This window comes from Danio rerio, chromosome 5, assembly GCF_049306965.1.
Source record: "Danio rerio strain Tuebingen ecotype United States chromosome 5, GRCz12tu, whole genome shotgun sequence".
NCBI lineage: Eukaryota > Metazoa > Chordata > Actinopteri > Cypriniformes > Danionidae > Danio > Danio rerio.
This window is the reverse complement of record NC_133180.1, coordinates 12,608,694-12,622,500: the sequence shown is the minus strand read 5'-3', so window position 1 is coordinate 12,622,500 and position 13,807 is coordinate 12,608,694. Positions and strand designations below refer to the sequence as shown.

General features: G+C 37.0%; 1 protein-coding gene across 3 annotated transcripts in view; it reads left to right on the top strand.

Annotated features, from left to right (window-relative positions):
- Window positions 1–13,807, top strand: part of fbxw8 (F-box and WD repeat domain containing 8) — a 41,103-nt gene that overhangs the window by 4,930 nt on the left and 22,366 nt on the right. For 2 of the 3 annotated variants that reach the window (XM_021475977.3, NM_001114578.1), the window contains 2 exon segments: window positions 605–801; window positions 3,500–3,724. In XM_021475977.3, coding sequence (XP_021331652.1) covers window positions 605–801; window positions 3,500–3,724 — 422 coding nt within the window. 3 annotated transcript variants of the gene reach the window in all.

The window sequence follows — 13,807 nt, the reverse complement described above, 5'->3', positions numbered from 1 at the left end:
TGGAGCGATTGTTTACAAGTGTGGAGTCCCGTAAAGGAGCTTCTGATGGAAAGTTTTGTTTTGTGTTTACCTCATAGTTAAAGTTGTTGCACGTCCGCCGGTTCCTGCCTCAAAATGAGCGAGTTTGAGCCACTTGTACATCCAGGAAGTGTTCAGGAAAAGCAAAACAGCAGAGAAGAAACTCAACACAGAGGAACATTTACACCTCACTGCCCACTAGCGTTTCGAAAGTGTTAATGCAGACCAACAGAGACAGCGCGCAGAAGTATAAATGCACAGCTACACGCGTTGCATGCGCCGTGGGTTACGCACCGGTCACTTGACGCAGAAGTATAAACCAGGCTTAACTTTCCCATGTGATCTCCCATCCAGGTATTGACCAGGCGCAGCCCTGCTTTGCTTCAGTGGGCGACCATGTGAGAGTTGCAGAGAGCTTGCTGCCGGCTAAATAATGAATATTGATAATAATACCAAAAAAACTCAATAAAAATGTATTTAAATAATCTGTATTAATGTTATATAATGTATTAACTATCAGGACCTTATTGGTAAATGTTGCCTTTTGCTCAAACTTCCACTGCTAAATGTTATCCTGTGCGTTTAGGGTGTGTGGATGTGTGGAGCACTGTTACCGGTCTTGAACCCATTCACCAGTACCAGCACCTCCAGAGGGTTCATGTACTGGATCTCAGCCCGGACGGTCCAGCTTTGGCCTCTGCATCAGGGCCAGATGTGCGGGTGGACGCCCCTGATGAGCAGGGCTACTGGAGATCTCAAAGCCTCGTTCAGTTACCAAAACCTGTGAGTTTAATCCAAGCAGATGCCGACCCACAGTAACAGCTGATGAGTCATGCATGTGGGTGATTCTGGCACAAGCAAAGCATTCCATAGATTTAGGCCATTTGTTGCATCCAGAATTCACTCTCAGTATAGTGTAGAATCACTAAACAACTATATAGCGCTGGGGGATATGACAGAAAAATAAAAATCAAGATCAGTTTTCTCAAAAATTTATATTCTGTTATTAACTCCTCACCCTCACATCCTTCCAATCTCTTGAGTCATTCATTTATCTTCAGGAACACAAATTAGGGTGTTTGCACTGTATATTGTTTCGACATTCATTCAATTAGTTTCAACTGATTTTCCGCGGCCCATTTCAAGAGTTTAAAACATTTAGGCTCAAAAAATTAGGATGTTTGTAGGTATAACAAAGATCAAGTTCATTATTTATATGATTCATGCCAAAAAAGAAAAGTACATTTTATACCGGAAATAAGATTACTTACCCAATTGGCAGATAATTTTAATTGTTTTAAGGACAAACCATTTGATTTTGACTTATTTCTTCTGAAGATGAAAACAAAACTATTTTTTACTTGCTGTAAGATTTTTTTAGGACTAGAAATGAGACAAAGCAAAGTAAGTTTAGTTTAGTAACTGACACCCTAGACTACTTTCTACTAGGTTTTTACAGATTTTTGTGTGTTGAGTACCATTTAAGACAACTGTAGCACCTGCCAGCTTTAATTGTGGGGGAAAATGGATCATTTGGAGCTTTTGTCAGCTAAGTTGATCATCCGGGTTTAAAATAATTTTTGGGGCGAGATCAAAATCAGTGACGTAGAATCTGCTAGTGGAATGATGACAGTGATGACTGCGGTTTCTCATTATTATTCATAGCGGAGTTTTCTTATCTTATGTGAAGACTCTGCTTCTTAATTTTTTATGACAGCACATGCTTTCTGATGACAGACTAAGATAGGCAGACCACAGACTCGCCAAGCTGTGAGACGACACACAGTATTTAGCCGTCCATGAAAGCTTATATGTGTTTGTTTCCATGATCCACAGAGTTTATTGCATGGCTTTCTCTGCGTTGCTGTCCGGGCCACCGATACAGCCAAGCTGTTTGTGTGACAAAAATTTTTGTTGGGAGAGATGCATGAGAATTGGAGAATGGCGAACTTTGTCTTTTATCAGTTGAGTTTGTTACCATTCTGACACATCGCCTATCTATAGCATATTCATACGGGGGAGGAGGCAGGGAGGGGTTTTGCGCTTGTGCACGTGTGCTCAGTTTCACGTTCATTCGGATGTACAAAGAGAATATTCGAGTGATTCGGCTTACGCAGTAAAAAATTCAGATGTATGAAACACTGCGTACGCCGAATCACACGCATATTTTCTTTGTACATCTGAATGAACGTGAAACTGAGCACAAGCGCAAAACCCCTCCCTGCCTCCTCCCCCGTATGAATATGCTATAGATAGGCGATGTGTCAGAATGGTAACAAACTCAACTGATAAAAGACAAAGTCCGCCATTCTCCAATTCTCATGCATCTCTCCCAACAAAAATGTTTGTCACGCAAACAGCTTGGCTGTATCGGTGGCCCGGACAGCAACGCACATTTACAGCTTTGTGCGTACGCAGTGTTCCAGTATGATTTCAACTCAAGTCTTCGTACAGGAGGCCCCTGCTGTACTGCTGTCCACTGCGTATGCATTTAGACCCGGGAATTCAGGAGGAGAGAAGTCCTCCTCATTTATAGTGTTTACCATGATTTTCTTTATAATGATAGAACAAATAGGGTATATGCCGAAGCATGCTAATAGGACTTTTAATTTGCCAGTAACCTGGGTTAAGCGCTTCCGGCGAACTGTATTCAATGCAAAAACCGACGCGTTTAAGGTCTGTTTTCTTTAAAAATCAGGGATCTTCACTGGCTGAGTGATATCCGATATAAAGTGGGTCTCAGGTTGTACAAGAAGCACTGCATTAAATTACATTTTCATCCGGCATGTCTTTATAATATGAGCATGAATTGTACCCCAGTATATTCAATGGAGCTTCTGCGCTAGCCTGCCAATTCTGACGGGCGCGTGCGAGTAAACGGCTTTTTGTCTCGTTTTACGCTTGAGCAACTAAATGAATGCTAAAGTTTATTTAACTGAATGTATTTTAATGACATTACAACATCGATGCTGTATAAGGAACCGTATAAAATGGAAAAAAGTTCAAAATAACAGGTCACCGGAAGATTATCAGTATGGGAAGAACACTAGCTAGGCATATACCCTATTGTGGCTAGATATTATATGAAATTACAGCCTATCGTATATGAAATGGCATTAAATTACTTACCTTTTTTTTCTTTGCATGTTAACTTTTGTAAATAAACTATAAAATCATGTCTCCTCACACTTTGTATCAATTTTTTTTATCCTGAGTTGGTGAGCCAACTGACATAAGCCCATCTTTTTCCCCTGCTCTGCCAGCCACACCCACTCCTCCTGCTGCTCTCAGCATTCCGCGCCCATCTCGGAGCATTTCTTTTTTTTTTTTAATTTCTGAAATAGACTTAACCTGACAAAGGGGGGTTTCATGACACTTTAAATATTATGTCTGATATTTAATTGTGATAATTATCATTATTGTTTTATTGACCAGATTTATTCTGAAAATCAAGTATTGATTAAAGAAGCATTGTTTTCAGGTTGATGGGGTGTTGGTGGTGCCAGGGAAGCGGGACATCCCTTTGGTCACTGCGTGGGCAGGTGAAAGCGTTTACCTGTTAAACTCAAGACCGGAGGAAGAACAGGAACCAAGGGTTCTTCACTCTGTATATGGACATCCAGTGACCTGTGTGGACACGTCACCCAGCAGAGCCGCTATGGGGATCAAGAGCTGCGGATGGGGCATGAATGATGGAGGCAATAAGGTAAACTCCTATTTAGACCTATGATTCCATCCAAAGATGCGAATTAGGCTGCATTTACACTGCGGGGTTCAAGTGACTCAATTTAGATTCTTTTCTCCCATGTAGCACAGATCGGATTCGGCCCATGTATATGTAAGCAGGAAAAAAATCACATGAATTCCGATTTACTCAAATCAGATTCAGGCCTTGTTCATATGTGGAAATTTATCCGATATGAATCGGATTCAAGCCCACATGTCTGCAGTGTAAGCAGGTGGATAGGATTTTCATCGCGAGTCACACATCATTAAAAACTAGCGAATGATGTCAACTCTTTTAACGCTTTCATTTCGAAACAAACTTTAGCTCAGTCCTAAACCTTAAATCTCAAACAAGAGGAATGAAAAAGCTTTTATATTAAGTGCATTTATTTAGGCAGGGCAAGTTTATTTATATAACACATTTCATACACAGTGGCAATTCAAAGTGCTTTACATAAACAGGAATAAAAGAGACAAGTACAAGAAAAATAAAAACTAATAAGAAAAATGATAAAAAACAGATAAAAACAAATTAAATGTGTTAAAACAGGTTATAAAACTAAAAATGAAGAGGAGAACATATTAGTGTGATCTGTCGGACGTAGCACAGTGCTCATTCAGTAAAGGCACAGCTAAAGCATGTTAACAAGAAAGAGAGACAGAGAGAGCGCAACATTTTTGAGAGAATTTTTGGAAGCTAATGGAAAATAACAGCAACAAAATGCTTATGGCCTGTTTCCACTTATTGGTACGGTACGGTTCGGTACCCTTTTATGGCCGTTTCCACTTTCAAAAGGTACCTAAAAGCGAACTGTACTGTACCACATTTTGGATATGCTTTCGGGAGGGTACCTAGCACAAGAAAAGGGCACCAAAAGGTGGAGCTAGACGCGCAGCTGAACACTAATGGTTTAAAGACAAACATCACCAGCACGTACACAAGCAGGAGAAAGAAAACAAAGGAAGCGCCATTTTTAAAAACACAAAGCCGAGACATTACACTGTAATAATTTGTACATACAGGGTTTTACATTAACACCCACAAAATGCGGGTGAATTTCAGCGGTGGCGGGTAAGACAGACACTCCCACTAGCCATTTTGGCCGGTTAAAAATAATTTTCCCTGATAAAAATCTCTTCTTAAAATTCTTAAAAGCAGGGTTCGACAATAAGGATGGTCCAATATGCATGCAAAGACGATCTTAGAATTGAGAAGCACTGAACAAGAGGATAATCACTCGTGCCTTCATTTTGAGCTCTGAAAATTATGTGAAATAAAAACTAATTGTAAGTACTGTGAAACCCTGACCCATTTGCTCATGATTATTGAGCAAGCTCATACACCACACACAAAAAGTGAAATGAATGAGGAGGCATGTGGAGATAACACCAAATCTAAATCAAGTAATTTTAACATTTCAAAGTCATATTTTTGTGTATAAAAAATATTTTTCCAACAATAAAATTGTGGCTAGTAAAAATGGCGAGTGGCTAGTTATGTTGGAAAACTACTAGCCACAGTAAAGAAAAAAGGTAAATGTCAAGCCATGTGTACATATTATAACTTTTTAAATTATAGATGCAGATAAGAGGTTTGCTCTGACTCTGGGCTAAATGTTGCATGTTGTTTTTGAACCCAAATAAGGACTAAATGTCTGTTGTGTGTAGTTTTTCTGTAGTTGTACTGTAAAGGTCTGTATGTGTTCATATATGCTGCATGTATTTAGTTATTGTATATAATTGCAGACGTTACAGTAGACTATTATCATTGATCTTGAGCTCTAATCAAATTTTGTTCATAGAATTGTTAGTAATGAACATTTATACACAAGTATTTGTGTAAAAAGCCTCTGTTTTTTGAGGAAGCTTGTCGTATGATATGTGAACGACCCGTACAGCTTTACTTTAACGTTTTCTCAAGTGAGAATGACGTCGAATAAACTTTATGCCATACACCATGTCGTTGGTACCCTTGTGGTTGTGGAAATGTAAGCCTGATGAAGGTGACCCGTACTGTACCGTACTGTTCCACTCAGTGGAAATGGGCCATAAGATATTCTAGTGTTGTCTGACGTCACCAAGCACTCCTATTTCTTTGATACCGTTCTGAAACGTGATGCTGTTTCTCATAGTCTGCTTGATTTCTAATAAATTAAATCAAGTCCTGTCGTACACATTTCCAGTTGAATATCTTATTTCCCATATAGAAAACTAATAAGCAAATGCTGCATTTCCATACACGCATATGAAGGACGGCCTCTGATAAATGATTGGTTGTTTATTCTAAAAGAGGCTAATTTAATTTGTTCCTCCATTTCCCGCTTTCCGTTGCCTTTTATGCTGCATCATTTGCATATCTGTTCTGATTGGTCAATTTATTCAACAGAGGAGACATGAGGCTTTTGGAATTTGATTATGCTGCATCAGAATAATTCCATGTTTAAATGATAAAGAAACATTTAGTTTGACCATTTTTATTATTGGATTTATGTAAAATACAAGCCTTTTCTGACACAATGCCTCTGATGAAATCTTTTAGAGTGGTGCATTTCAACACATAATAGTGTGGTGCAATTTACAACCAGTTTTGCTGTACACAAGTTTTAGAGCTGCAGTGGGTCATTTGTGAAGCAAAGAATAGGATAAAGCAGAGATGCCCAAACTTGGGCCTGCAGGCCAAAGTTGGCTTATGTTAACCTTTGATTTTGCCCGTCATCCCATCTGAAAAAAAGAGGGGGAGAATGTTGGGGCGAATGCCTTTAACTGAGCTTGTCATGAATGCTTGCTTCTTTGATTGTTCTTTGACTGAAATTAAATGTTTGAATTAAAAGTTGTGAATAAATCAGATTATTAAAATGTAAATACTGTCACGCGACAATAGAGGCAGGGTGCAAATTACATTTGGGTTTGGGGTGGATCGGCCACTATAATTAACGCTTGATCCCCCTGAAGGAGGTCAAAACAAGATGTATGGGGGGGTCAGTTCTTTAATACTGAGAAATGTTTCACTCTGTATTCATTCATTCCTTTTCTTTTCGGCCTAGTTCCTTTATTAATCAGCGATCGCCGCAAAGTAATGAGCCGCCAACTTATCCAGGATATTTTATTACACACCGGCTGCCCTTCCAGCTGCAACACAACACTGGGAAACACCCATATACTCTTATTCACATACATACACTATGGCCAATTTCATTCATTCATTTTCTTTTCGGCTTAGTTCCTTTATTAATCAGCAATCGCCACAGAGTAATGAACCGCCAACTTATCCAGCATATGTTTTACGCAGCGGATGCCCTTCCAGCCGCAACCTATCACTGGGTATGGGTAAACACCCATACACTCACACATATTTAACTTACCAAATTCACCTATAGTGCATGTTAATAAACTATGGGGGCAACCGGAGCACCAGGAGGAAACCCACACCAACATGAGGAGAACATGTTAACACACAAATGCCAACTAAGCAGCCGGGGCTCTAACCAGCTACCTTCTTGCAGTGATGGGATCGTGCTACCCACTGTGACGCCCTCTGATCTGTATTTTAAATAATCATCCTAATCATTTAAATAATAGATAATATAAATATACATTTGATCCACCCAAAAATGGTTCAGACCATTGGTAATGCGTAACCCCGCAGTCTGATAGCGGCAGATCTAGAACACCAATAGACATTGTGTTCTCAAGACTTTTTCCTAAAATAGGTGTTTGTATCTATATTTAGCCTAAAAATGAAATCAATTTAGACACGTAGTTTGTACTAAAACCTACAGTAACATCTGAAATAGCTAATCAGAGAATACTGTAGGCCACAATAGACTAAATATCCCTCAAACCGCTAAAAACTTAAATACATTTTATTAATAATCTAGATGTAATTAAAAGTAAATACATAAATGACTAAGGCATGTATTACACAAACTAAGAGTTGACAAACCGTTGATCCCCCTGATCGTCAATGTAAAATTCGCACACTGGATAGAGGACAATACACAAGATGTCAACGAGCAATCAATATGTATGAATGATGCAAAAGCCTCTAAGTGCCATCTGAAATTTTCTTGTAATATTAGCATTTTTCTCAGGTTTTTATATCTTGTTCCAGTAATTTCACTTTTATTGCAAATATCGGGTTATTTTCATCACTCTTAGCATGAAATAACAACATAAATGTAAGAGGCTAAGAAACTTGTTTTTAAAAGTTTTTAAGAGGCGTAAAAACTTGCTGGATAAGTTGGCGGTTCATTCCGCTGTGGCGACCCCGGATTAATAAAGGGACTAAGCCGACAAGAAAGTGAATGAATGAATAATACAACAAAAGTATTTATTTTTTGAATCATAATAAATTAGGAAATTACCATGACAACTTTAACCCCCTCAGACCTGAATTATGTTCCAAGTTTCAGAAAAATGGGATGTCATGTGATGTCCATTGTAATGGACGCAGGGTCTGAAGGGGTTAATGTACAAGTTTGGTATATTTACCTTTGGCCACCACCCTCAATCAAGTTTGGCTTTTGACCCTTCAAAGGAAAAAGTTAGGGCACCCCTTGTGTAAATCATGACTATTTTCCTGTTTCTGAAATGCTTATAGAAAAAACAAAATGTTTGCCTATACTAGTGGGCTGTTTAAACAGATTGCAGTTTTATTTTGTACCAGTGTTTTTGGCACTGAAATGACCCACCATCTCAATTCATGTTTTTTTTTAAATAGCGCTTTTTACAATGTAGATTGTGTCAAAACAGCTTAACATCGAAGTTTTAGTATAGTCCAGATTTCAGAGTTAAAGTTTGGTTTATTTACTGAACTTATGTACACAAGTAATGCTCTTATATTGTATGATGGAAGTATTAGCAGAGCGTTTTATCCAGCGTTACCAACAGTACATTATTACAGGCTCAGTAGGGAGAATGTGAAGTTTACAGCACTGCTCAAGGGATATTTTATGCATCAACCCTCCTGAGATTTGACTTTATAGTCTTTTTTGTTTGTCTTACCAGCTGAGATCTTTAAGTACTAATCCACATCACCGCATGATGTCAACAGAAGTGTGGTCTGATGATCTCACATGGTCAATCCCTGAAGTTTACATAACTTCAGCCCATCATTACGGATTATATTCCCAAAGACCAGACCATATTCCCAAAGCCACCATAAATAAATATTTGCTCTGTGCTTGTGTTATAATCTTGAGAATAGACCTGTCACTTAATTGACCCAGACCTGGGTCCCAGTGCTTCTCTTAAAAGTCCCCTGTTTGTTTCTAACTTCAGCATCTGAACCTTAGAGATTTATCTAGTGTTATTTTAGTACACACACACACACACACATATATATATATATATATATATATATATATATATATATATATATATATATATATATATATATATATATATATATATATATATATATATATATATATATATATTTATAATATGTGGGCATAGATAAACATTATTTTCTCTGAATTAATCTAGATTAAAATGGCTCATTTGAATTCTGCCGAAGGCATTTAGAATATGTGTGCTACCCAAATAAAGTCTTTGAGAACGGGTTTGTCAAGCCAGGTGGTGCATTAGAGCAGGGGCTCATCTCCTGTTTCCAAAAAGCATCAAAAACTGCTTGAGAAACTGATTTACTATGATAATTGGTGATGAAAATAAATAATGTTTTATAAGCTGTACTTGTGTTTACTGACTGTTAATTCAGTTAAACATGAATTTTGAACTGTAGGCCTACATAAGCTCCAAACAGCAATTTTTTTTTTTTATCACCTTAATCCGACTAAATGTGGAGTATGCATATATTAATGCCATTATTGAAGTAAACACCGCAATCACACTATTACTGTCATGTAGGGCTTTTCGCCATATTTTCAGACAAGATACACACATGCAGCCGTCAGTAAAGGACCACACACACACACACACACACGTCACGAAATGCAGAAGTTTTTTCCTTTCCATTCAGCGTGCCTTACTAATTCTATAACACTCTTACCAGCCCATACTCATTATTTGCATCTAATACCCCAGTTTGTCACGACGGCATGAATGAAATGTTCATGAGTTAATGTGAAACTGCCGAACTGCAGATAAGGTCAGGCATCCTGCTGATTTGATTCAGAAGGCCACTCTTTTGTCAGACGGTTCACCAGTCAGGTATACATCCGTGCTTAAATATCAAGGTGAAAGTCATAGCTTGTGTAGAACCAGCTCCCAACCTAACTTTAAGAATAGATTAACAGCAATATATTTTTTTTATGGCGCGATAAGAGTCTCACGTTAACGCAGCATGTCTTAACTAAATTTAATAGTTTTATTAACATTTTTTATGTCATCTTATATTATTTAATATTATTTTATTTTATATGTTCCCCAAGAAATTATTTAGGTGTATTAGTTTTTGTACTGAGATCTTAATTTTTTGTTTTTTTGTTTGTTAGATTAGTTCCAGCTTTGGATTTGGTAATAATCTAATCTAATGCATATGGACAAATAAAATATTGAAATATATTTGTTTATGCTCTTTTATTAAAATATATATTATAATGTATAATATAATTTTTTATATAATATAATTCAGGGCGACATGGTGTCTCAGTGGTTAGCATTGTTGCCTCACAGCAAGATGGTCACTGGGTCAGTTGGCATTTCTGTGTGGAGTTTGCATGTTCTCCCCTTGTCGGAGTGGGTTTTGCATTTTAGGTGAATTGTATAAACTAAATTGGTCGTAGTGTATGAGTGTGAATGTAAGAGTGTATGGGTATTAACCAGTACTGGGTTGCAGCTGGAAGGGCATCTGCTACGTAAAACATATGCTGGATAAGGTGGCGGTTCATTCCGCTGTGGCGACCTCTGATAATTAAAGGGACTAAGCCGAAAAGAAAATTAATAAGTGAAATAGGCCATAGTGTATGTGTGTGAATAAGAGTGTATAGGTGTTTCCCAGTGTTGGGTTGCAGCTGGAAGGGCAGCCGCTGCGTAATGAAATATGCTGGATAAGTTGGCGATTCATTACTCTGCAGCGACCGCTGATTAATAAAGGAAAATTAATTTATATAATTTATTGTTATTTAATTATTCTATTATAAAAAGCTATTATTTTAACTGAAATAAAAATGAATTATACACATTCTTTTTTTAATTATGCGTGTATGTATATGTACAGTCTTCAACATATATAAGTACACCCCTCACAAATCTATCTTTTAGGTTCATAATAATAATGTGAATCTTTAGATAGATTTGTGAAAGGAAGCTTTACAATATTATATTTGTGCATATACATTAGATTAGTCAGTACTGAAGCCAAATCTGGAGCTTATCTAACAAAATAACTTATGATAACGGTCCAAAAACTAGCACACCCAAATTAATATGTTATAGAAAAATATTAGATACAAATTTTTAAAAAAGAGGAAAAATCAAGAGAAACAAAATAAAATTGAAAAATGTTGTTGAAATTTTGTTGTAATTTTTTGTTTGAAATATTTTGCTTGAATATAATTGTTTCATCTTTCAATTCCTAAGTATGTTCAGTGACTAAAATATTATTTTAATGAATATATCTGTTTAATAAATCAGTTTTGTTTAAATGCACTAAAGTAAATTGCCTTTTATTTACTGAGAAATGGAAGTTATTTTAGTTATAAGGTAAAAGTTTTTTTTTTTTAAATGATTACATATGATATAATTTTTAAAATGTTTTTAGTTCTAGGCAATTTTACTTTATTTCAATTATTTTTATATGACTTTATATAAATATTAATGTTTTGTGCTTTTACTTTTAGTTAATTCCCCATGGTGTACAGAGTTTCTCCAGAGCTTTGATTGTGAGCCAGTGCTCTCAAACTCTCCTCTGATTAAAAGCTCAACTATCATGTTAAACAAACCCTAAAATAAACCTCTCTAAATCAAAATAGCCCTCGCCATCGCTCCCCAGAGTATTTATACAAGCGTTTAAATAGTGGTGTCTGGGGGGTGGGGAGAACAGGCTTTACTCGGGGGGGTTATGTTTTTCAGTGAAGCGACAGGCGTAGATGTTGACAGTAATCAGATGAGTGCTTGATAGATGAATACAGATGGTGTCCTGTTGAATCACACAATGCTTTGGCTCTGCTTCTCCACTGACATCAGCCCCATTTAAACACTCTCATTAAGCAAACGGCCACCAGGCGGCTGTTTAGACCGAGCCCAGAGCATGAACGACAGCACCGTTTGTCAAAGTCAGCCTGTTTTCTCTCACTATTTAGTTGAAGGTGTTGGAAGAATATTTCATCGTGCTTATGTTGCACTATTAATATAGCATGTTTAAAACAGCCACAAGGCTGATCAAAGTGGTCTTCAACATCATAAAAACAAGAGATAAAAAAAAATGATAAAAATAGAAACACAGACACGAAAACAAGCTAAATAAAATTTCTCTGTTTAAAAGTGACTTCATTTTTACACTTCAGTCTGGAGTGAAAAATTAATAGAATTTAGGTTGAAATTAACTGGTTTTGGTTGTAATGATCTTAAATTTCTTTTGGGGATATAAACTACCTGACAAAAGCCTTGCCTTTGAACAAAGTTGTAAGAGCAGCAAATAATAACTTGACTTCTAGTTGGTCATTTGGAAACGTGGCAAAAGGAAGATTTTTCTGACGAATCGTCTGTTGTACTGCATCCCAATCATCACAAACACTGCAGAAGATCTACTGGAGCCTGCATGGACCCAAGATTCTCATAGAAATCAGTCAAGTTTGGTGAAGGAAAAATCATGGTTTGGGTTTAAACCAACAGCCTGAGGTATCAAGACATTTGTGCTGCTCATTACATTACAAACCACAGAAGGAAATTTCTTCAGCAGGATAGCACTCCTTTTTCAGCCTCCACATCCAAGTTCCTGAAAGAAAAGAAGGTCAAGGTGCTTCAGTATTGGCCAGCCTAGTCACCAGATATGAACATTATTAAACATGAAGAAGGAGGCATTGAAGATGAATCTAAAGAATCTTGATGAACTCTGGGAGTCCTGCATCATGACTTTATATTCTATACTGGACATTATTTCTGTTAAGTGACAGGACTTTTGTCTAAGCAAAGTCAGACCTTACTGTCTTAATTAAATAATTAAAATAAAGGCATGATTATATTTTATTTGAATAAAATAAGCGTAATCTAGAGGCCTTTGCTTTTCATATAAGCCACTTCTGATACCAAACGATCAACTAGAAGTCAAGTTATCATGTGTTTTTCCTAAAACTTGCATAGGCGACAAGACTTTGGTCAGGTAGTGTACAGTTTCACAGAGTTTACTTATAAGGAAACACAAAGGCCAAACTCCCTTAGTCATTCACCACAATTCAAAACAGGGCTGTGTTTTTGATCACAAAATGGGAAGTGGCTTTAAGAAAAATAGCAAAACTCACTGTAAAGGATTGTTTCCACCATCAAGTCAATAATGAGGAAACTCCAGTCAACTGTAAATGTTATGAATCAGTCTGAAGAAGAAACAAGTGTCTCTCTGTCTGTCTGTCAGGAGAATGCTTTGTAGCCAAAAAGTAAAATAAAATAAAAGGTCAAACTTTACATTAAGGTTTGATTAATTAATTTATTTACTAATATGAACTAAGAATAAACAATACTTGTTCAGCAAATATTATTTATGGTTCAACATTTATGCATCATTAAATTTCAGATCCATGCTTGTCAACATTAATTAAAACACGGTGGATCAATGTCTCCTCATGGTTAGTTTTGTCCATATTTTACAGCAAGTTGTGTCAAAATAATGCAGCTTTTTTATTAACGTGTACCCTTTGTTTCATGTTGTCACTCCACTCCTAATGCTCTACAAGTTTCCAGTTACTCTACAAATTCACGATTAGCACCTTTCCCATCCGCGTGATGTCATGTCTGTCAGCCGTGTGTGTCGTGTTGACAGGATTTTCAAACTGCGAGAGGGAAGTCAGACGTGCCAGAACCAGCGCTGGTGCAGCCGAGGTGTTTGTGTGTTATTAAATGAGAAAAACATATGCCTCATTAAAACCTGTCAAAAAAACAGGGAGGC